The sequence below is a fragment of the Lepisosteus platostomus genome, chromosome 8 (genome assembly GCF_059453375.1).
Source record: "Lepisosteus platostomus isolate fLepPlt1 chromosome 8, fLepPlt1.hap1, whole genome shotgun sequence".
Lineage (NCBI taxonomy): Eukaryota > Metazoa > Chordata > Actinopteri > Semionotiformes > Lepisosteidae > Lepisosteus > Lepisosteus platostomus.
In genome coordinates, this window is record NC_142618.1 from 52,724,037 (window position 1) to 52,745,670 (window position 21,634).

A 21,634-nucleotide genomic window follows, 5' to 3' on the forward strand; every position below is an offset into this window, starting at 1 on the left:
TCCAGTTAGCCTTCAGTTCGTAGGCAAGGTGCCTTCAAATGATTCCAGTTGCTCATGGTGCATCTTGACTGCAGACTTGGACCGTCCCAGTGACCATGAAGAGGCATTCGCTGGCGGGCTCTCTGAATTCCCGTCCGTAGACAACGGCACCAATGGAGACGACGAGGATCTGAGCATTGGCCTTCCCACAACCTCGTTTGGCCAGACCGAGGGAGACAGGCCTTCAGCCGGCGAGCGAGCGCTCGACCTGGTCAACAGAATGGCGGGGGACGTCATCGCCGCGGCGGTCACGGCAGCCGTTCGGGAGCAGCTGGGCGCCCCGTCCTGGAGCGCTGCCCCTCCGGCGCTGGACTTCGGCGGGGAGACGGACAGCGAGGACGGCGAGGACTTTGAGCTGCTGGACCAGTCGGAGCTGGAGCAGCTGCAGAGCGAGCTGGGGCTGGCGCAGGAAGCCCAGGAGGCCGAGCAGAAGAGTAGCAAACCCTCGGGCTTCCTCTCTAACTTGCTGGGGCGCCATTAACATCACCCGCCCTGCGAGGGGCGCTAGGAGAAGAACTGCCAGGGTAACTGTGAGAGGTACCTGAGCGAGACGTCTTGTATTCCTTTCCTACGGGGCTAAACTAGGTTAAACTAAACTGTCCTGCTAGTAATCGATGTTTAGAAATGGGGAACATGGAAAATCTTTTTAATCAACTGGGGGAGGGGGAATGAAATGCGTGTCTGTCGGTTTCTCAGAGAACACACTTTTTACATCCGTTTTCATTAACCCAACGTATTACATCTGTCAGCTTATGCCTTTCAGTAGCACGCACTGAAACATTGTCAGGGCTTTTACTCTCGAAGAGTGTTTTTGAGTACTTCCTGTATGCTGCCAAACGTGAGATCAGGGACAACAAATCAAGGTGTCACCTCTCTGACAGTGGTCTGTTTTTAAATTCCTTGCACGCTTCTTGAGATCAACGGCCACAACTTATGAGGAAATGGAGCCTTTTATTTTATAAGTTGACAATCAAATACAAGCTACACTTGAGCGCGCACTCTGCATCTAGAAATTTCTACTGATTCCCTTGTGAACATAGATTACAGTTAAGAACCGAACAATGGAAAAAGAAAAAAAACAGTAATTCAAAAGATGACTTTTGTAGCCTTTTGTGTATCTCAGGCTTTTGCATCTTCTCCCAAACATGCAGGGAGACATTTAATCAATTCTGCTTTTTGCTGTATCATAAATATAAAAATTCTAAAACCTTTGCAATTTAGGCCCGCCCATCGCCTTTCACAGAGGAACATCAGCCTGTCCAAAAGAGACTTTCTCCTTTTTCTTCATTCGTTTGTTCATTAGCAGTTGATAGTAATCAACCAAAAAAGTCACTTTCTTATGCACCGTACAACAGCAATGATAAAAACATTTTAGCCTCCTTTATCATGTATGTATTTTGTCTTCAGTGGTTGTCAACATCCTGTTTTTAATACTGGTTTACAACCACGAGCATTTGATTGGAAAATCTCTGGACTGTACAGGACAATCACCAACACTATGAAAAACAAATGCAATGCAGGACAAATACAGCAAGTGAACATTCTCTCAGCTGTCTAGAATGTTTTGAATATTAAACGGAATTCAGTAATCAATGCAGTTCAATAATATTTGCAAACTAAGTGATTGAGGGTGGTGCAAATCATATAGTAGGGAACAAATGCTTAACTATTGAAAATCACTTACTGTACATTTGACCACATCTCTCTTGTCACCATCTAAGGTAATACAAATTGTGTGACCAGGGAACAACATTCAGTACATTTCTTTGATCTGTATGGATTTTTCTCTTGCACGCAGCTAGGTGAGACTGATGTGTTAAAAATGTCAGCATTATCAGACATAGCCATGGAATACTTATTATATTAATACAGTATGGGCCTTCAATCTGTGGAGCTTACTTACCAATATGTTTAAGGAAAATTTCAAATCCACAGCAACCTGCATACCAACATACACAATTCATTCTTATTGTTGCTGTTATTAATACATTCTTTATTTGCCAATCAGGGAGTCTTATCTGGGTTAACTTACAATCGTTTACTAGTCTAAGGCAGAAGATATGCAGGAGCATTGATCTCTTGTGTTTGGGCTGCGCGGTGGCTCAGTGGCTAAGGATCTGCGCCTGTGGCTGGAAGGCTGCCAGATCAAATCCCTTGGCCCGCAGAGGAATTCTACGCCGTTGGGCCCCTGAGCAAGGCCCTTAACCCCAGCTGCTCCAGGGGCACCATATAAATGGCTGACCCTGCGCTGTGACCCCAAGCTTCTCTCTCCCTGTCTGTGTGTCTCATGGTGAGCAAGTTGGGGTGTGCGAAAAGACAAATTCCTAATACAAGAAATTGTATATGGCCAATAAAGGGATCTTATCTCTTAATCATGTTCATAAATTATTTTCCAATACCAATATTTAATTGCATACTCCTATACTTTTATTTGTAGTTTAAAAAATATTCTACAGGAATGGCCACAGTGTATCCACAGGTCAAATGATAATGGCATACTTAACAGTTAGATAAAGTAACATTTAATGCCAATTTATAGCAGTATTCCTTGTGTTCCTCGGGTTGCTGATATAAATAAGGGTGCAAGTTTCATTGATAAATAAACAGTAAGCAAGACATTTTTTCTCACAACTTTTCGGCTAAACGTATTTGGTTTATTGGGTATTATTTCAGTAGTGACCTACTAATATGCCAGTTAGAATATTGCATCCCCTAAAGTGAATGAACACAGCAGATAGTGCCATGTATTAAACCCATGGCAGGAGCCAGGGAGTCCTGCACATGAGCTGTGTTCCAGACACTATGTGATGCATCACAAATCATCTGCATGTTTGGAGAATGGAACCCCCCTCCGATGTATATATTATATATTTATATATTCTCATGGTGTGGAGGCGGGAATTCTGAGTGCAGTGCACGTACAGTTAATCTCTCTAATGTTATTGAATCCAGATATGGCATAAAATGAATTTCTGACAGTTTTGAGTGGGACAGTAATGCTAGGAAGGTTAATCCTTTCTATCCATGGAGCTGGACTGTGATGGAATTGGAAGTAAAGAATGTTGCTCTGGCAGGGTGGCAACACATCAGCTGAGATCCTCTGGAGTGATACTGAATTGCAGGATAAAACACCTTCAGATGTGAGGAAACGCTGAGATCCAAGATCTTTCCACAAAGGTCCAAGATTTTTATCAAAGTCAATGACAGCTGCCCTATCCAGATGCAGAAAGCTGTAGCTCTTCTTCATCTGGTAAATCCAAAACATTATTAAGCCCAGCCTGTCTATCCTTACTCAGTGTTGTCATTGTTGCCACTGGGGGATCTGTTAATCTGAAGTTCCTCAAGCTCAAAAGTGATAGCTGTACTGTAAATCGTGACTCCTAGAAACAACTTTTTATTCTTTTATTATTTTTCTTTGAACTTGGGGCATTAAAATCATCGATTGAATAATCAGACTTGTGTCTATAGGGCACAAATGAAAGTGGCAAACAGTATGTTGGTGGTTTGAAGCCCAAAGTAAAATTTAACAGGGAGTTGAACATTTGTTTACTACAGTATGTTTGTAAACAAATAGTGAAATAGTTAAATGGTGAGTTTTAATGTTTTTCATGTTTGTAGGGATGTTACCCTGGCATCCTGGCCAAATTTCCCATTGGCCTTTACCTATCATGTCCTCCTAATAATCCCCATCTATGAATTGGCTCCATCACTCTGCTCTCCTCCCCACTGATAGCTGATGTGTGGTGAGCGTTCTGGTGCACTATGGCTGCCGTCGCATCATCCAGGTGGGGCTGCACACTGGTGGTGGTGGAGGTGGGTCCCCATTATCTGTAAAGAGCTTTGAGTGGAGTGTCCAGAAAAGTGCTATATACAATAAGTGTAAGCAATTATTATTATTACTATTATTATTATTGTGACTGGACAATAATGTAGGGCTCAACACTGGAATGATCCTACTTTCACTGGGAATTTGATTAGATACAGTCTCTATATAAATCATCCCTCAATCACTCCATGTTAGGGGAAAATCTAAAAGCTAATTTTAACAGCAAGTGAAAGAATAATTTAAATATTGTCTCACTTGGGTTTACCTAAATACAAAAAAATTCTCAGTTAAAAATAAACTCCAGGAGGTGTATTGAAGTGTTGGTTATATGGTTAGGCCGATGGTGAAAATACTGTATATTTGATTTGTTTAGTAGAGTTCACAACAAATGTTCAACAGAGGAGCAATCCTCTACTCTTACCAATCAACTGTTCAGTAGTGTATAAATCCACATTTTCCTTCCCAGTAACCTTGGCTGAAATACCATTAATTTTATGTTTTTGGATTGCCTTGCCCAAACAGTACGTCCAGGTCACTGTTCCTTAAGATCATCTCCTGAACTGAAAAAAATTGCCTGCTACTCTACCAAAGACGCACATTTTCTTTCCCGGTAGTTGATTTACTCAATCCCAGATGTTTGGCGTAAGTAGCTGCATAAAACAACTGTCATTTGTCCTACCTTAAAAACCTAGGAGGATTTTAAAAACAGAACTGGGTGATAATCAACATTGTGCTTGCAAGCTGATAAAGTCCCTCTCACAGCACACATAACCTTAGCATGTTCACAAAAATGGAACCCTCTTTCTGACCCCTTTCACCTACTGTACAGAGTCAGAATACTACTGAAGGGCAGCAATGATTCAGTTGGAGAAACTACCTATCTTAATAAAAAGTACTTTGATGTACTGAATGTTTGAAAACTACAGTACTTACTGTTCCACGATATTACTTTTCCTTTGCATTTTGTATACTCTGCAGGAAGAACTCAAATTTGATTATGGAAATCTAAATTTGAAATAAACAATTTCAACAAATAACCTTCAGGTACAGGATTGTTTGTGGCAGAACAGACATATAAATGTAAAAATAATTTGAATGTTCACTGTGCTGATGCTGCTGAGGAGTGAAAACAGCACCAAAGCACTTTCTACTTCTGAAAGCCTGTAAGAAATCGTAATTTGAAAATATTATTCATGAATGATTATCTCATATTTTTTTCCTAATGTTGTAAATTTACATTTATTCACAATCAATTCTTATTTTATAGGGTGACTTTTCACTCTTAAAGCACTTTAAATAAGGTTTTAGTAAAGCTGTACTGTTTTTGTTTTATACACTTCTGGAATGTTTAACGTTTATCTTTAAAAAAAAAGATAACATAGCATAGAATTGAAGCAACCATTTTTTTTCTGTGGAAATCTGTGAATTCACAAATGAAATTACTTTTCAAGCCAGGAAATGTATTTTTTACAGGCAAGGTCACTGAAGGCATTTACGTTTGTAGACGAATCGGTACCATTATTTCTTTGTCAGAGTACTCTTGGGCTTTCAGTGGAGAATTTCACTCAGAATAGCATTTAAGCTTATTCTCCATAGTGGTTTCTCCCCCCCACAAAAAAGTTGACAGCCCTTTATCTATACCTGGTGTAATAAGTCTGCCTTGTCACAGATTTAAATCAAACATATCTTTGTTCATAGACATTCTTTTGATTTTGTTTCCATCCAGCTATGTAGAAATATTATTTACCTTGTAACTTATTGGACGTCTTCTTCATTAGTAGGTGTTTGCCGTATGGTCAGAAATTTACTGAATTTGTCTTGTTGAACATTAAGAAAGTGTATCTTGCATTGCAGTGCAAGTTACTGTTATTGTCATTAAATAACAATGTAGGTCTATGTAAAGTGACTGAAAAATATTATTAAAGAATTGATATTTTTAACCTTTTTCTGTGCTTTTTAAAATGATTTTTGTGTGTACTTTATATTTGGTCTAATATTTTGCTGCTCACACTGGGCTGGAATTAAAAGTTAGATAAAAACTTACCAGGAGTAAAGACTTACAATTTTGAATGATATAAGTCTCGTCTGGTAGTGGAAAAAATCAATGAGATATGATTTGTTACATCTGTGACAGAGCCAGGACAGATGGCGTTGGCTTCATTGTGCTGAAGGCTTTAGTGTCGAGTTTTGGTCTTACTGGCAAAGACTCCAGAGACAGCCCTGCCTCTTTATTTATTAAACGCAATCTACTCCCTAAACCTTATCACCAACTCACCCTGTGAAACCTTGTTTAAAGCGCACTCATCAACACCGAGTTTTTTTGACAAGGCCCCTTCACCTGAGCCGAAGATAGCCCTTGGATCGTCACCCCAAGTGGGAACTCCCAGACTCACAGCCTCACTCTACCGGTGCTTTCCAACCACCCTAATGCCCTGTTTCCGTGAAGGGAAACCCTGTGTACCCTCATGATTTCAAAAGGCTGGTGGTGGCTAGTGAGGGCAACAGTTTGGGTTGGATGTGTTGTGAAAACTTGGCTGGATCATCTCCTTCAGCCCGTCTTCCTTTCTCTCTTGGCAGGGCTACGACACACAAGGTATGTGGGCAGCTTCTGTCATCGAGCTCAGCCATATGGGACCTAAGCAGGGTAACTCCTTCTCTTTCACCTAAGTGCAGAATATCCCCTTACTTTCTGGCATTTCTGTCCTCGGCAGGGGGAGTGGATCACTTGACTGCATTGCTGGGGAGATGTGCTTCCAGTGAACCTGCATACTGTGATTGGGTACATCTGTGTGAATTGCTCTAAACTGAGTTTCTGTGTAAATTTAAAAAAGATAATGGGCACTACTACAAGTGTGTGAGCACCTCCGATAATCAAATTTCAGACCTTTACTTTTCGACCACAGAAAACTAAAGACATTTGTTCACAATGCTGCTTTTGTTTTTTCACTGAGTTTATAGATTTTAGTGATACTGCACCTACAAATAAATAAAAAGTGATTTCATCTTTCAAATCGCTTACAGACCAATCAATCAATCTATGAAAGCTACAGGTGAAATTCACAAGTTATGATAATGATTTACAGCCCCTTTGTAATCTATTGTAGGAACAGATTTTATCGCAGTTTGCTTATTTTCTGGGGAAGCATGTTCTTGTTCATATTTTCCCCAGTCTGTCAGATAACGGTGGAAACGTCTGTATCCTTTGAATACCAGCCTAAAATCTAAAACAATGATTTGCAATGGGCAAAAATTCATCTAAACCCTCTGAAAAAAATACAGAGATTTAAGAAAATACAGAACAGGTCTAATTATTCAATAAGACATCCAGGATGTAACAGTAATGTATATATCCATACGGGTACATTATTTTAACATGTCACATCATCCCCATATTGTGAACAATAGACATAGCCATTGTGCATAGAGTATTATATTTGTATGCTAACCTGCTCTATCCAGTTACCAATGTAAAACATTCTCCTACTTCTCCTTTGCTATTTTTTGGTGTGTACCGTATATAGAGAGATGTGTCTCAACACCCACTGACGCAGCAAGCTTTCTTCATATATGTTTGGTTTTTTTTGTGGTCACATAATGTATATCTGTGAAGTATTTTTTTCTTTCCTGTCAAGTACATTTTTTTCTGAAAGTTATATACCAATAGTTCACCCCAGTATCTTGTGAGCTGTTGTGGTATTCCAGTAGACTGGAATCTCTTCATGATCAGGTTACTTAATGCAGTTTCTAATTATAAACAGTGGCATTTTAAAATGTTATTTTTTTAAGGACTCTGAATGGAAACAAACAGGAGCTCAGCTTTTCCAAATGCATTCTCATAGCTTACATAAATGCCAGGCACCCACTCCGCAGACACTGTGCCCTATTTATACACCGACTGATCCTTTTATTGGCAGAGAGACCATTTGATTCATGGACTTTTTCCTGTTATCTTTTTTCTCACTTAAATTGTGTCCTATTTTGTGTGTCTATGTCTTTGCTTTGCATTGTTCTCCACTATTGCTTCCACTCAGCTTTTCAACAGGTTCTTGTTAAACATTCCCACCGAAACTTCCTCTTGTCTTCTCACAGTTAATTGTAAAGAAATGAGCTGGAGAAATCTGTCAATGTATGATATACTGTTCAGGCTTCAGTGTGTAGTGTCTCCCCTCTGCTCTGCTTCCCATCAATCATTTTGGAGATCAATGGGAAGAAATAATGTAAGTAGCCAAATGCTACAAACATCAACCTACGTGCAGCCTTTTCCTTGACAAATGTCTGTAATTATACAGAATAATATACATACCTCACAACAGTTGTTCTGCAATGTTAATATTCTAATCCCAAGTGCACTCTTATTATTTAATTCATTAGTTTAACAATGGGCTTGATGACACTTTTAAAATAATTTTTCAGTTCTTAGAGGGGTTTATTTGGATCAAAAATAAGCTTTTGCCAAAGAGTAAAGCAAAATAAGCAAATTTAATAACATTTGTACTTGAAGACAATACCTGAAACATGATATTTGTTGTTCTAAGTTCACTAAATAAAAAAATACATGAATCTTTGGAGAACAGAGTTATGTGTTTTAAACATATACTGGCGTCTGTGTCAACAGTACCAAGACAGTAAAATTGCAGATCTGCTGGTAGTCAAATCATTTCAAACCACTAGAGAGCAGCACTGGAACTGGGTTACAAATACTTATGACATTGATACACATAATAATAATAATAATAATAATAATAATAATTGCTTACACTTATATAGCACTTTTTCTGGACACTCCACTCAAAGCGCTTTACAGGTAATGGGAACTCCCCTCCACCACCACCAATGTGCAGCATCCACCTGGATGATGCAACGACAGCCATAGTGCGCCAGAACGCTCACCACACATCAGATATCAGTGGGGAGGAGAGCAGAGTAATGAAGCCAATTCATAGATCGGGATTATTAGGAGGCCATGATTGGTAAGGGCCAATGGGAAATTTGGCCAGGACGCCGGGGTTACACCCCTACTCTTTTCGAGAAACACCCTGGGATTTTTAATGACAACAGAGAGTCAGGACCTCGGTTTTACGTCTCATCCGAAGGACGGCGCCTGTTAACAGTATAGTGTCCCCGTCACTATACTGGGGCATTAGGACCCACATGAACCGCAGGGTGAGCGCCCCCTGCTGGCCCCACTAACACCTCTTCCAGCAGCAACCTTAGTTTTTCCCAGGAGGTCTCCCATCCAGGTACTGACCAGGCTCACACCTGCTTAATACACATGGATTGATGGACAATTTGCACTTATTACTGAAGTGTACCAATAGTCAACTGCCACGTGCACAGAGACAGAAATACATCTTTTGTCTGACGTTTTGTGTGATGTGTCATTTATAGTTATTAATAAGAAGGCCCTGCTGAGCCCAGAAAAGAGACCCCTCAGCCAGCTGTTCCTGAAGATCACTGAACCAACAACTTCAGGGCAGCACAACATCAACAAGAAAACACAAATCAAAATCAACCAAATCACAGCACAAACCAAACAAAACTACCTTACCCATTGGGGGATACAAACACAGCACAAACCTGAATACTACAGGACCCTAAGATGACAATACACTCTAGCTGAGTATTGGACAAAGGTAAGAGACAGACCCTGATGACGTATAGGCTCAGTGACTATACTGTGGCCGTAGAAATTGGGCGACACAGACAGACCTGGCTGCACAGAGAGGACGAGCTGTGCGCTCTTTTCCAGAAGGGAGAGGAAGAGACAGAGGTTCTCTTTCTGCTTCACTGTATGAAATACGCTGGGATTAGACAAACATTCTTCACTAAAATAACAAATCTAATCCCAGAATTCTCACACCTGCCAGAATCAGAACAGCTCCCAATCCTACTGGGGGAGGACAGGGGTCAACAGAGCTGGCAGGCCAGAACGAGATCTCCTGTCACAGCCTGAGGAACAGGCAGTGAGCCTGTCTCACTATAATGTGTAAATATATGTGATATAAGTGATTTAATGTTTGCATTGTAAATGTCTGGAAAGGTTGTGTATCTACTTTGGCAACACTGTAAATTCATCGGTTGTGCCAATAAAGCTCTTTGAATTTGAATTTGACAACAAAGCCGAGGCAATGTGGTCCAGTAGGCGGCAGTGTTCCCTTTAGAAGACACTTCATCTGTCCTCTCTTTGATTCTTGTTGGTTCTGTGGCTGAAAGTTCAAGGGTTATCAGGAAAACAATTGTGAAACGTGTTTTGGAGACAATCATTGAATATATGTGAAATTATTTGATCGGTGCTTGAGGAGATTTAATTTTGGTAAGTAACTCTCGTTTATCTTCGAAAGTACAATGATAAGAAAAACAACGAGTTAACCCACATTTCATTATGGGAGCCATCTTAAAGCGCACACTGCGTTTTTTTTAAGTGTACTGTTTTCATTTCGCAAGAGAAAAGAATCGAGGGATTTTAAACAAATTGTAGCCACTAGCGTTTGAAAGAAACAACGTGTTTTGCTGCTGGGCATTTCCTTGAGACGGTAGGATAGAAAACGTTTTAAATAAATTGACCGAAGCCTTATAAATCTGTAACTTACGTTCGAGTTGATAATGTTAAATCACTTCGTTAGCGAAGGAGGTCTGCCGCAAACGTGAAGAGGCCATGTACAGTAATTACTGTGTTGGTTTGATTTTTAGTAGCTGGTTGATCTGACGGTGTCAGCCTAATTTAAGTAACAACAGATGTTTGTTTTAAAAAACGTGGTTGTGTAGCTTGTTATATTCCAATTACTCTTTGCTTAAAGACTTGCCTCCCTGTTTAGGTTTTATGTGTACTTCCAGGTAGTTTTGTGGTTCACGTTTCACAAGGATTAATTGGTCAGTGCCCTTGAGTATGTTGAATACTTGAATTATGTCCGGTCATAACCTTCTCTTTGTAAGGCTAGAAAGACGCTTCATACTCCTATTCTTTACCTGAATCCTGTTTTTTTTAAAATCAGTTTAACAGTTTTGTTAAACCATTTAGGCCAGTGTTTCCTAGATTTGGTTTGCTTGCTCTAGGTCTGAATATTTTCTGTGTTTCAAGAAAAATTGTTTTAACATTGCCTCCCACTCCTAACGATTCCGTATCTATCCCATAGTGTTCCGCTGCTCTGAAACTCTCTCATTCCTTCGGAGTAACACTGCGCACCTTTTCTGGATTCTGACTGTACAGCTCTGAAATATACTTGCTCCATATTATTATCATCATTCCCTGCTTATCATATTGCTGCTTGGAATTTTTTTCGAAAGAGAGATCTCAACCTTTGCAGGGTCATGTAGTTGTGCATGACTAGATAGAACACATCATCTGCAGCTTCGTTGGTTCATTTTTGTCGCATGAATTATGCAGATTGAATATTTCCTATGAAGACTTCCTGCACTTAATGACGAAGAGTAGCTGTAGGAAAGTAGATGTTCGTGTGGGAGTTTTTGTGCACTGAATCCTTCCTTGCAAATCTAGTTTGCACACAATGTAGTTCTCCCACCTCATTTTTCATATAACATTTGATGAAAACTTTTGTTAACATTAATATCTGCTATAATAATAATTGCTTACACTTATATAGCGCTTTTCTGGACACTCCACCCAAAGCGCTTTACAGGTAATGGGGACTCCCCTCCACCACCACCGGTGTGCAGCCCCACCTGGATGATGCGATGGCAGCCATAGTGCGCCAGTACATTCACCACACACCAGCTATCAGTAGGGAGGAGAGCAGAGTGATGAAGCCAATTCATAGAGGGGGATTATTAGGAGGCCATGATTGGTAAGGGCCAATGGGAAATTTGGCCAGGACGCCGGGGTTACACCCCTACTTTTTTCGAGAAGCACCCTGGGATTTTTAATGACCACAGAGAGTCAGGACCTCGGTTTTACGTCTCATCCGAAGGATGGCGCCTGTTTACAGTATAGTGTCCCCGTCACTATACTGGGGCATTAGGACCCACACAGACCGCAGGGTGAGCGCCCCCTGCTGGCCCCACTAACACCTCTTCCAGCAGCAACCTTACTTTTTCCCAGGAGGTCTCCCATCCAGGTACTGGCCAAGCTCACACCTGCTTAGCTTCAGTGGGTTGCCAGTTGTGAGTTGCAGGGTGATATGGCTGCTATAGTAAGTTCTTCAATAGTTGACATCATTACCGAAGATAAATGTGGCTCATTACCGGTGATAAAATGTGACTTTGGAGTAAGGACAGTTGTTTACAACTTAACATCTGCAAAACTTCAGAACGAAAAGACCCCCCTAGTGTTTCCTTTAACATCCAGGATACTGATGCAGAGATTGTGGAGTCCTTGAAGTTCCTTAGTGTACATCTGCATAAGAACACAGATTTCTTGTAATGTTTGTGCTAACATGCTGGCTGTGCTAGATCAGAGTGGGGTGGGTAGTGTGCTGTTTTATGCATTTCTGTGTTGAGGGGGTAACATGAAGAAAGACTGTCTGACTGGACAGGCCTATTAAGTGGACAAGCCCCACTGTTGGAACACACCTGGAGTCAGTGGAGGATAAAGTATGAAAGCAGATCCTGAGGACGGACGCACTCAGAGTGGGCATATGTGTGGCACCCTGTCCACACAGTGATTCCAGATCCAAAAAGCCTCTTCAGTGGTCACTTTTTGTCTCTGATTGGTGCACCACAGAGAGGTTAAAGAGATCCTTTTTACCCGCAGGCATCCATGCAGTGAATAACTCGCAAGGCACTCTGAATTTGCTTTCCTCTTGAACTTCTTGTTTTAAGATGCACCGCGTAGTCTGATCAGTCATGTCAGTGTCCTCCGTCATGCATCCGTCTTGGGAGTGATTGTCACGTCGGGTAGTGTTTCCATGGTCTTTCATGTCCACGATGCTGTGCTGGCAACTTAATCTCCCCCTTGTCGATTGATCAGGTGGGTGGGAAGCTGCAGGAGCGACAAGCAGAATAAACGGGAGCTCTTGCCCTGCAGGCATGTCCTCGTACACGTGTATCAGCTGCCGGGTGGTGTTTGCCGACGGGGAGGTCCAGCGCGCCCACTACAAGACCGACTGGCACCGGTACAACCTGAAGAGGAAGGTGGCCGACATGCCGCCCGTCACGGCGGAGAACTTCCAGGAGAGGGTGCTGGCGCAGCGCGCCGCGGCGGCCGACGAGGAGCGGGCGCAGGGGGAGGGGGCCCAGTGCTCCACCTGCGGCAAGAAGTTCTCCTCCGCCAACGCCTACCAGAACCACCTGCAGTCCCACAGGCACCAGGAGGCCGAGAGGAAGGCGGCGCTGGCCGCCCAGCGGGAGGTGGAGAGGATGAACGAGAAGAACCTGGAGAAGGGCCTGCGGGGGGCCGACCTGGACCACAACGCCAGGAACCAGGCCATCCAGCAGGTCCTCCGCGCCCAGCACAGGGGGCCGGCGAAAGGCCAGGCCGGCCGGCTGGCGGCCCAGGACCGGCAGGAGTCCAGGCCGCGGCCGGACAAGGCCCCAAGGCAGCAGTGGTTCGAAGAGCAGGCCCGGAAGTTGAAGGAGGAGGAGGAGGAGGAGGCCGCTGGAGAGGAAGGTAATTTGTCAAGCTAGCCGATGACTCGAGAGTGTGATGTCTAATGTGAGTCGGAGTAAGTTGTTCAGGTTCCTCCCTGTCATGAATGGATCTTGTCCTCTCCTTGCCATTTCCAACATTTCAGTCCGTATGGTCTCTTATTTACAGTCACTCATTAGCCAGCCCCTGCTATCCAGAGCAACTAAAATATAAATACAGTTTGGTAGGGTCAGCGCCAGCCTTCGGACATAAGCGTTACAAATAGATTAGCCGATTTGGGAAGCTGTCAGAGGGCAGACCCACAGGGAAGCCATGTCGTTAACAGCGTGTGAGAAACGGTGTCATGAAAATGAAAGTGACAGCCAACGAAGAAGAGTCCAGGATGTTCAATATGGAAAGGAAGATGAGTCAGTCCCCTGCAGCGAGGTTGCAAAGCGCTGTGCCTCTGCTCAGGTTCACAGCCCGTCTTGTTAACTCCGGTGTTTGAAATGCAGTGGAGTGGGAGGACCTGGACGACGACGACGACGACGACAATGACGACATGGACGAGGAGGAGGAGGCGGAGGAGGAGTGCGAAGAGGAGTCTCAGGGGGCTGGGGCTGCGACGTCCAAAGAGCCGCCCGTGGGAGTCATTCCTCTTACAGACTGTCTCTTCTGCGCCCATCACTCCCGCTCTCTCCTGAAAAACCTGGCTCACATGACCACAGCCCACAGCTTCTTCCTCCCCGATGTAGAGTACCTGGTGGACCTGAAGGGTCTGATTAGGTATCTGGGTGAGTACTGGGCGTCTTTACTTGGATAGCTCCCGATTTTGTGCATCTGAAAAGACAAAGGTGCCCCAGCTGTAAGCTTCCTGATGATTTTTTTGTATTTTAAATTTGAATCAGGTGTTTGGGTTTGGCAGGTTTTGACTGTAGAATCTTTTTCAGGTTAAAGTTAGAATATTTAACAAAATACATGGCATATTAAGGAGTATTTAGAAGTAGCCCTTTTTTCTCTCTGTTATTTAAAAAAACTGCTGTTTTAAACACAGACCCAGACATGTGAGATTTAGCCAGGGTCCATGTTACTATCCTGCTGTGACTAGGATTCTTAAAGCAGTGTCAAAATGTGCTGTAAAATATGAAACAATGGGTGGGAATAACAGAGGAGTTTTTTTGTCCTCCTTTATTTTTCCCTTGTGCGTGCCGAGATGTAACAAAATAACATTTGAATCTCTACTAAGACAACACAATAATGAAGGAAAAATGTGTTTGCCCTTTCCACTTTTAGAATATTTTAATTTAATATTGTCTTCTTGAAGAGTTTTTTCCCAAAAAATTGGTCCCTCTTCCCTTGTGACTGCCCACATTAGCATGGTCTCCATGCTCTGTGCCCAGAAACAGCCTGCTTTTTAATTACCGAATGTTTTTTCTGCCTCTTCAGTGCCACGATGTCTGAATACTTGCACATCCGTTCCGTTCAGTTATGTTAACTTGACAGTGTTTTTTTTGTCAAATGAGCGTAGCGATCCTGTTTCTTCCCAACTCGGCTTGTGTTGCGTTTTGCAGGGGAAAAAGTCGGAGTAGGAAACGTCTGCCTTTGGTGTAATGAGAAGGGCAGGTCCTTCTACTCGACAGAAGCAGTCCAGGCTCACATGATGGACAAGAGCCACTGCAAACTCTTCACCGATGGGGACGCAGCTCTGGAGTTTGCCGATTTCTACGATTTCAGGTACCGTGTGCTGAGCTCTTCTAGGCTTTCTGAAACCTATTGGAGCGATCCATACTCATCCTTTTAACACTAGAACTCCAAATGGGCTGATTTGTTATTTTGTCCTGGTATGTTGAGAACCCACCTGGTTCCCAAGCTGGTAAAACTGTTTTAGTTAAGGAGGCCAAGTGGACCAATATTAAATGATATCTCATGGAAACATGGCATATTCCTGGCAACCTGTAGACTATCCCAGTAAAACAGAACCTTGGAGATGGAACAACAGCTTATTAGTGTTGTAAATTGAAGTCTGTAAATGCCTTTGCATCATGCAGTCCCAGCTGGGAAAATGCTAAACATAAATGGATCAACGGCGACTCTTGTTTAGAACTGTAGTCAGCTTTTCCGGAGACCAGTAAGTTAGGTGAAATGTGCCAGTTGATTAATCAGGTGCATGGGTGACTGAATGCCCAGGTTCATCTGCTTCCACGAAGACCCTGTAGTGGTGGGCAATTTTGTCATCTGTCTCAAAAAAAAGAGCTCCGTTTCTGTCGTATCAGGCTACAGCTCTAATTATGAGCACAAACGAGGTCATGTTGTTAGTTGTTAGTGCTGGATGGTGTGCAGAACTCTCTCTGGCCTTGGTTTTTGTTATCTGGTGGAGTTTCAGATCTGCTGAACTGATTGAAGGGCCTCTCACTTCACAATGTTCATGGCTTCACATGCCGATGATGGAACATTCGGCCAGTGTCTGGAAAATGCATTGTGCTGGCAGCCATATCCCATTTTCTGGAAACACTGTTAGCATAACGATGTAATTATTTCCCGATAATGAAGTATTGCAAGAATATAAATAGTAGTGATTGCAGCATAATCAAAGCAGCTCAGTAAAGATGAATTAGAGGGAGATTCCACTTATAGAAGCAGCCTGTTTCATTTCACTCTTTCTGGAAAAATCGTATTTCTGTTGCCTTATATCTAAAAGCGGCTTTTGTTGGTTTTTATACTCGTATGTAGACTGCTCCTGTTAAGCGCAATATAATCTTCTCCTCTCTGTTTTACATTAGCTTCTAATTTCTGTTCACAATTAATTTTTTGCTTAATAGAACCAATTTAAATCTTTTTCAAAGCACCCATTTTGATTGAAAGTGAACTGGAATGCAAAGGTTAGGCAGTTCAGTGATCCGTTGGTAATAAAACTAAAAACGTTTTTTATGGTTTACACAAAGCTTTAAATATAAAATCTCAGCTGGTTAATGTAAGCCTGGTGCGGTAAACTAGTTGTTTAAATCTTAAATGGATGGTGCCATCACTGGTCTGCTGTCTTTTAGTTGGTGTTTGGAACTGCTACACGTTTGCATTTCTTAGCCAAGCTGAAAGACATTAAATCCCAGGGTCTCTTTTAACCTTTTAACTTTTCACCTGGGTGGGCTGGAAGTTGACAGATTAGTACAGCAGCTTTTGTGAAACTACTTTTGATTTGGGGTTGAACAGGAGCAGCTACCCTGACCACAAGAAAGGAGACGATGTTGAAATGGAGGCTGATGAGATTCCTGGTCATAAAAATATGGAATACGATGATGAAACGATGGAGCTGACTCTTCCATCAGGTAAGCTTACTGGGAACATCTTCTGTTATGTGTCCATCAAGTGTGACACCATTAATATATACAGTCTAAGTGCTAGAATACCAATGAGAACCTATTCACTTCATTTCTGCAGATGACTGAATTTGTTTTTTTTACTACTCTTTCTTCTTCTAGATATGAAAACAGTGCAGAGTATGAACTTTGTAGCCTAGCTAATAGTTTGTAAGTTTTGTATTCATTGTATAACTAATCAATTCCCATGTTTTCAAAAGCTGTACTGTGTTAAATTTCGTATATACAGTATGTTGTTTTCCAAAAAAGACTAGCGTCTAATGAAACCATATCATTGTTTTGATTACAATTGCAGTGACATATGAGGAAATGGTGTACATGTTTTACAGTTAATTTGTATGTTGCTTTGTCACTATCATAACTGCATAATGTTTTATATTTAATATTTTGACGGTGCTGGGAAAGCTATGGTACAGAATCTTGTGTATTGCTACAAAACAAAGAGATGATCCAGAAAAAAACAGGTTAATGTTTGTACTGGATAAGCTGTGTAGAACTGGATTATTGTGTGGCAGTCCAGTTTAGCTTTGTTACTGTACCGTGATGCATTACAAATGCAATATATGCTATTAATTTCAATATGATTTTGTTACATTTTTAATGTCTCACGATAAGTGTAGTATGTTTTGGTTTCAGTCTACTTTCACATAATTTACATTGTCCTTATGTAGACTTTGGTAGCGCCAAATGTGACACTTAGAGATTGCTTTTGGGATGTAGGGTGTTTCCGATGATGCAAAAGAGACATCTTATTAAACAACTGTAAGTGTGTTACAGTGCAGATTGGTAACTTCTAATTATTTTATGAGAATATTAATAAATGTTTTTGCTTTTTCAGAGTTAAGCTGGTATCAAGGGAGGGGATAAGGGATCTCTGTACTATGAGAACATTTTGTTTACCACACAATAAAATTAAAAGTAATTACCCTAATGCACCCTTATACCCTAATTGCGCCTTATAATCATTAACAGGAATTAAGTGGCTTTCTGCTAGTCAGTGGGTGAATGAATCAAAGACAGGACTTGAAAGCTAGATGGGCTCGATAAGTAACTTGGAACCCAGATCAGTTTTATGCTGTGTGCGCTGTTCAACAAGGAGGTTAAATTAAGTCTGATTCTCAGCCAACAGTACTGAGAATGTGGAGGGTTTCTGAAGGTTACACTGAAGTCTAATTAATGAAGCTTTAAAGAAGCAATTAAGGATGACTTTTCAGCTCATAGAATACAAACAATAAGCAATAACAAATGACATAAGGAGTCTGTTAGTATACCTTCATTGTTTGGATTCAGGCACATTATTCATGTAGAAAGGTATAAAACTAATTAAATCCGTGGGAAGCTGGCTGATTCTTCTGCTACCTCGGTTTTCCAAGCTAAAAACGTGAAGGTTACATTACAGGGATAGTCAACATTTGTTATCCAGTCATGCCTGTGGAGAATAGTGGTTAATGTATAGTAGTCTTGGTGCACTTGAATTTCTTTTTGCTTTGTCCCAAATAGAAGAGCAGAGTATCCTTTTTGACAGGATGATCCTTCCAATCTTTGTGTGCTGAACTGGTGTCTCACGGTTGTGTTTGTACAGGGGCCAGAATTGGACACAGATCTCTCATGAGGTATTACAAGCAAAGGTTTGGAGCTCCGAGGACTGTGGCCATTGCCAGTAACAGCAGGGCGCTGGGCAGGGTGTTGCGACAGTACAGAGCCCTCGGATGGGGAAGCGACTCAGGTGAGGATCACAGGAGCTGCTGCAATGGCGTCGTGGCACTTTTCCTTCTCCGAAGACGTCCTTCATTGTGGTCCTTTTGTCAGCAGAAGTTATAAATGTGGAAAATGTTGCAGTCTGTTTTTAGAAATGCATCGTTTGTGGCCATATGGTTGAAGGAAAGGTTAATTTGCGGGATGGAGAAATATTCTTAATCTAAACGGTGTTCCCTTATTTTAAAGATGAAGGAATTATTCTGATCTCTCATTTATAAAAATGAAGAGCTCTGCCATTTGGTAACAGTTTCACTAACATGAAGTAAGTGGATGTGAAATCTAAGTAGAATCCTACTGGTGTGTTCATAGCACTACACACTAAAAGCACTAGTTGGGCATCCAGCTTTACATTTTTTAGCAAGATGAGAATCCATAAGCCTTTTTAATTTTAACTTCAGTTTAACCTCTAAACCAGTCTTCTACTGTCTATACATAAAAGGTTATTACAGAATGTTTAAGGGGAGGTTGCCTCTGGAGGTCTGTGAAACATAGGAAGAACTCCAAGGTTAAGAAGAAAACTGATCAAAACATTTGTAGTTTGTAGCCTGTTCTAAAATTGACCGCCTCTGCCTGTGTGGAGTGGTAGGGAATATACCCAGCATTTTTTTCTTTAACTTACGGAGTTAAGTTTCCTATTGCTGCTCTTTCCACTGCAGTTTGTTTTTACTCAGGGAAAATATCGAGGGAGCAAAAGGCAAGATGAATGTTAACTGATGTTTTTAAGCTTTACAAAAGAAAATGGAAATGCTGTGCAATAACTGCCAGCTACTTCTTGAATTCAGTCCTGCTATAAATAACATTGACATCTGAAGAACTAAACGTTCCAAAGCCAGACATTTGTCTCTGTTTTTTTTTCCCCTGCCATTTAGCCAACACCTCTGCAGCACACACGCAGAGAGACATGCAGTATGTTCAGAGAATGAAGTCCAAGTGGATGCTGAAGATGGGAGTGAACAGCAACACTACCAAACAGATGCACTTCCGCGCACAAGTCATGTTCTGATCAAGCACCTTGCTCCGAATCTCTTCCGTGTTCATTAGCGCTGCAAATGTTACTTAGGATGATCTCATCCACACCTCTTTAAAAGACGATTCCCAGAAATATGGACCATAATCCCTGCCATCATGCTGCAGAGGTTGTATAAACCATATAAGTATAAATACTATATACTATATTTTCCAGTATAATCAGAATTGTGTCAGAATGTTTTAGTTATCAGAGCTCTTTTCTAAATTCTTGTAGGAATACATTACAATGAAATCTTTGAAAGCTGCTACAACAGTCAGTGGTTTGTAAATTTGTTGTTGGGAGAGCACTTGGAATGAACAGATTGAGGAAAAAAAAATGTAATTAAAATATTTTACATATATTTAAACAGACCATATTTACTGTAGAGAAACCTAATCACCAAATAAAAATATACACATTGCAAGAACTTGTATAGTGATGCAGTTTTTCCAGCAGCTGAATTTGGGGTATAGCAGGGTATTCCCCATGTTTGCAGTGTTTCTATCATATAGTGTTGGGGAAAATTAATTTTTAAAATGTAAACCATTTCATTTTCATGTTGCGTATCTAATGGATTGCTTTTTCATGTTATCAAGATGTTGTGGGGAAAATAATTTTAAAAAAGCAGCAGTATGTACATAATATAGTATGTAGTTACTATGCAATACATTGGTTCTTAAAATCAAATTCTTCCAACTTATTTGAAACGTTATTCCTTAACTGACTAACTTCTTCTTCATAATGTAACTTTTGAGTATTTTTCATTTAAGCAAAATACATTAGCATGAATGTCACAATTCTGGTGAAAAAATATTGTAAGAAAATATAGTGAATAAACTTAGTTTCCCCAACTTCTTATTAATTTAAAAATGATAATCCCTCACTCAAGTAAATTGTAACTGTAATTGCTTACTTTTATGCTTTACTCATGGGAAGACTTTCCCAAGTGAATTTCTGATTTTGGATCAACAATGCATCATTAAGTGAAATGGTAATTATAAAGGCTTTACTTTAATTTCAATCAACAAAATGTGCTTAATTTCTGTTTTTGGATCAACAACATAAGTGCATGGCAATACTATTAGTACTAATTCCTTGAAAATTGTGTTCTGCTTTTTGCAATTCCAGTGCAAATGTGTTGCAGCAGGCAGCACAGGTAATGTGCCAGGTGTTTTTCTGGTGTCCCTTTAGCAGCGAAGATTCCCTGTCTCTATCCTGGGGATAGACTGTCACTAGCCTCTCTGCCTGACCTTTTTAAATCCAGCTGTACATAATGGGACAAGGAATCAATAAGTGGAAGCATTTACTGTGTATTTTTCCCTGGCAGAGCACTCCCCTCTCTGGCCAGTCCTGGCCTTGTGCATATTGACTTAAAAACATGCTGCTGGGCTAATTCAAGGCTGTCCGATCCACTCAACTGAGCAGTATGCTTTTTTAGGTCATCTGCCTTAACAATTCTGTGGTCAGATATTTATTCATATTGGCCTTTTTACTAGGCTGTTTGTGCTTAGAAATGGCACTGTGTCAATTAGTGTTGTCTGCGAGTCATGTCAGATGCACGCTGTATGATTTTTCTAATGCACAAACTATGTGAAGAAACTACTCCTACTCCAAGGTGAAAGGATGCCGTGCTCGCTCTGATCGTATTGCAGTGTTGTATCTTTAAATTCAGAATGTACATCAGCTCATCTTTCCCATTGCTCAAGTGCTTAAGGCATATAAGACTCTGCTTTTGGTATGTTTAAGGTTTTGTCAGGGTAACAAAAGTCCTGAAAAATGTTTTTGTTTCAGCCACGGAGGGAGACCTAGAGGAGGAAGTCTAGAGGGACTGACAAATTTGTTTTCTAAAAAAACTATTACCCTTACAATGAATTGTCCCTCCCCAATCCTCGTGGGTGAGAATCTTTATCTTCACTGCTTTGGGAGACTTTAATAAGCGTAGGCTGTATGTCTGTATGTTACTAGCTGTGCTCTGTTCTTCATATCCATCCCTTATTAAATGCTAGGCTTTGATGTTAACCTTTCACCTTCAAGAAGCTTCAAGATGCTGCTACTGAAGCACTGTCCCTTTTCAAGGTGAAGACAAAAAAGCATAAACCGAAACTCAG

At 41.2% G+C, this 21,634-nt stretch overlaps 2 protein-coding genes across 7 annotated transcripts in view; both read left to right on the top strand.

The window, feature by feature from the left end:
* Nucleotides 1-8,436, top strand: part of retreg1 (reticulophagy regulator 1) — a 32,274-nt gene extending 23,838 nt beyond the window's left edge. Inside the window, exons 9-11 of one of the 3 annotated variants that reach the window (XR_015940989.1) lie at nucleotides 75-576; nucleotides 6,443-6,458; nucleotides 6,577-8,436. Coding sequence is in view for 1 of the 3 variants with exons in the window: in XM_088643918.1 (XP_088500044.1) it covers nucleotides 75-520 (446 nt within the window). In the remaining 2 variants the exon portion in view is untranslated. Of the gene's footprint in view, nucleotides 1-74; nucleotides 5,811-6,442 lie in introns of those variants that run through there. The other 2 variants (XR_015940988.1, XM_088643918.1) reach the window with 2 other exon arrangements.
* A 1,589-nt stretch (nucleotides 8,437-10,025) lies between these two features.
* Nucleotides 10,026-19,953, top strand: znf622 (zinc finger protein 622). Of its 4 annotated transcripts, none has more exons than XM_088643917.1 (7): nucleotides 10,026-10,178; nucleotides 12,846-13,427; nucleotides 13,901-14,179; nucleotides 14,957-15,119; nucleotides 16,593-16,708; nucleotides 18,342-18,485; nucleotides 19,387-19,953. In XM_088643917.1, the coding sequence occupies exons 2-7, from the start codon at nucleotides 12,848-12,850 to the stop codon at nucleotides 19,518-19,520; spliced, it is 1,416 nt and encodes a 471-aa protein (XP_088500043.1). In that variant the 5' UTR covers nucleotides 10,026-10,178; nucleotides 12,846-12,847; the 3' UTR covers nucleotides 19,521-19,953. The 4 variants fall into 4 exon arrangements, with proteins under 4 accessions (XP_088500043.1, XP_088500040.1, XP_088500042.1 ...); XM_088643914.1 differs by having other exon boundaries at nucleotides 10,030-10,178; nucleotides 12,789-13,427; XM_088643916.1 differs by lacking the exon at nucleotides 10,026-10,178 and adding an exon at nucleotides 10,239-10,398.
* Nucleotides 19,954-21,634: the final 1,681 nt, after the last annotated feature.

Excerpts from the sequence above, each read along its gene's own strand:
- znf622 (XM_088643917.1), top strand. The coding sequence starts at position 12,848 with ATGTCCTCGTACACGTGTATCAGCTGCCGGGTGGTGTTTGCCGACGGG. Across the intron at positions 13,428-13,900 it reads GGAGGCCGCTGGAGAGGAAG|TGGAGTGGGAGGACCTGGAC; the intron begins GTAATTTGTCAA and ends TTTGAAATGCAG. Across the intron at positions 16,709-18,341 it reads GGAGCTGACTCTTCCATCAG|GGGCCAGAATTGGACACAGA; the intron begins GTAAGCTTACTG and ends GTGTTTGTACAG.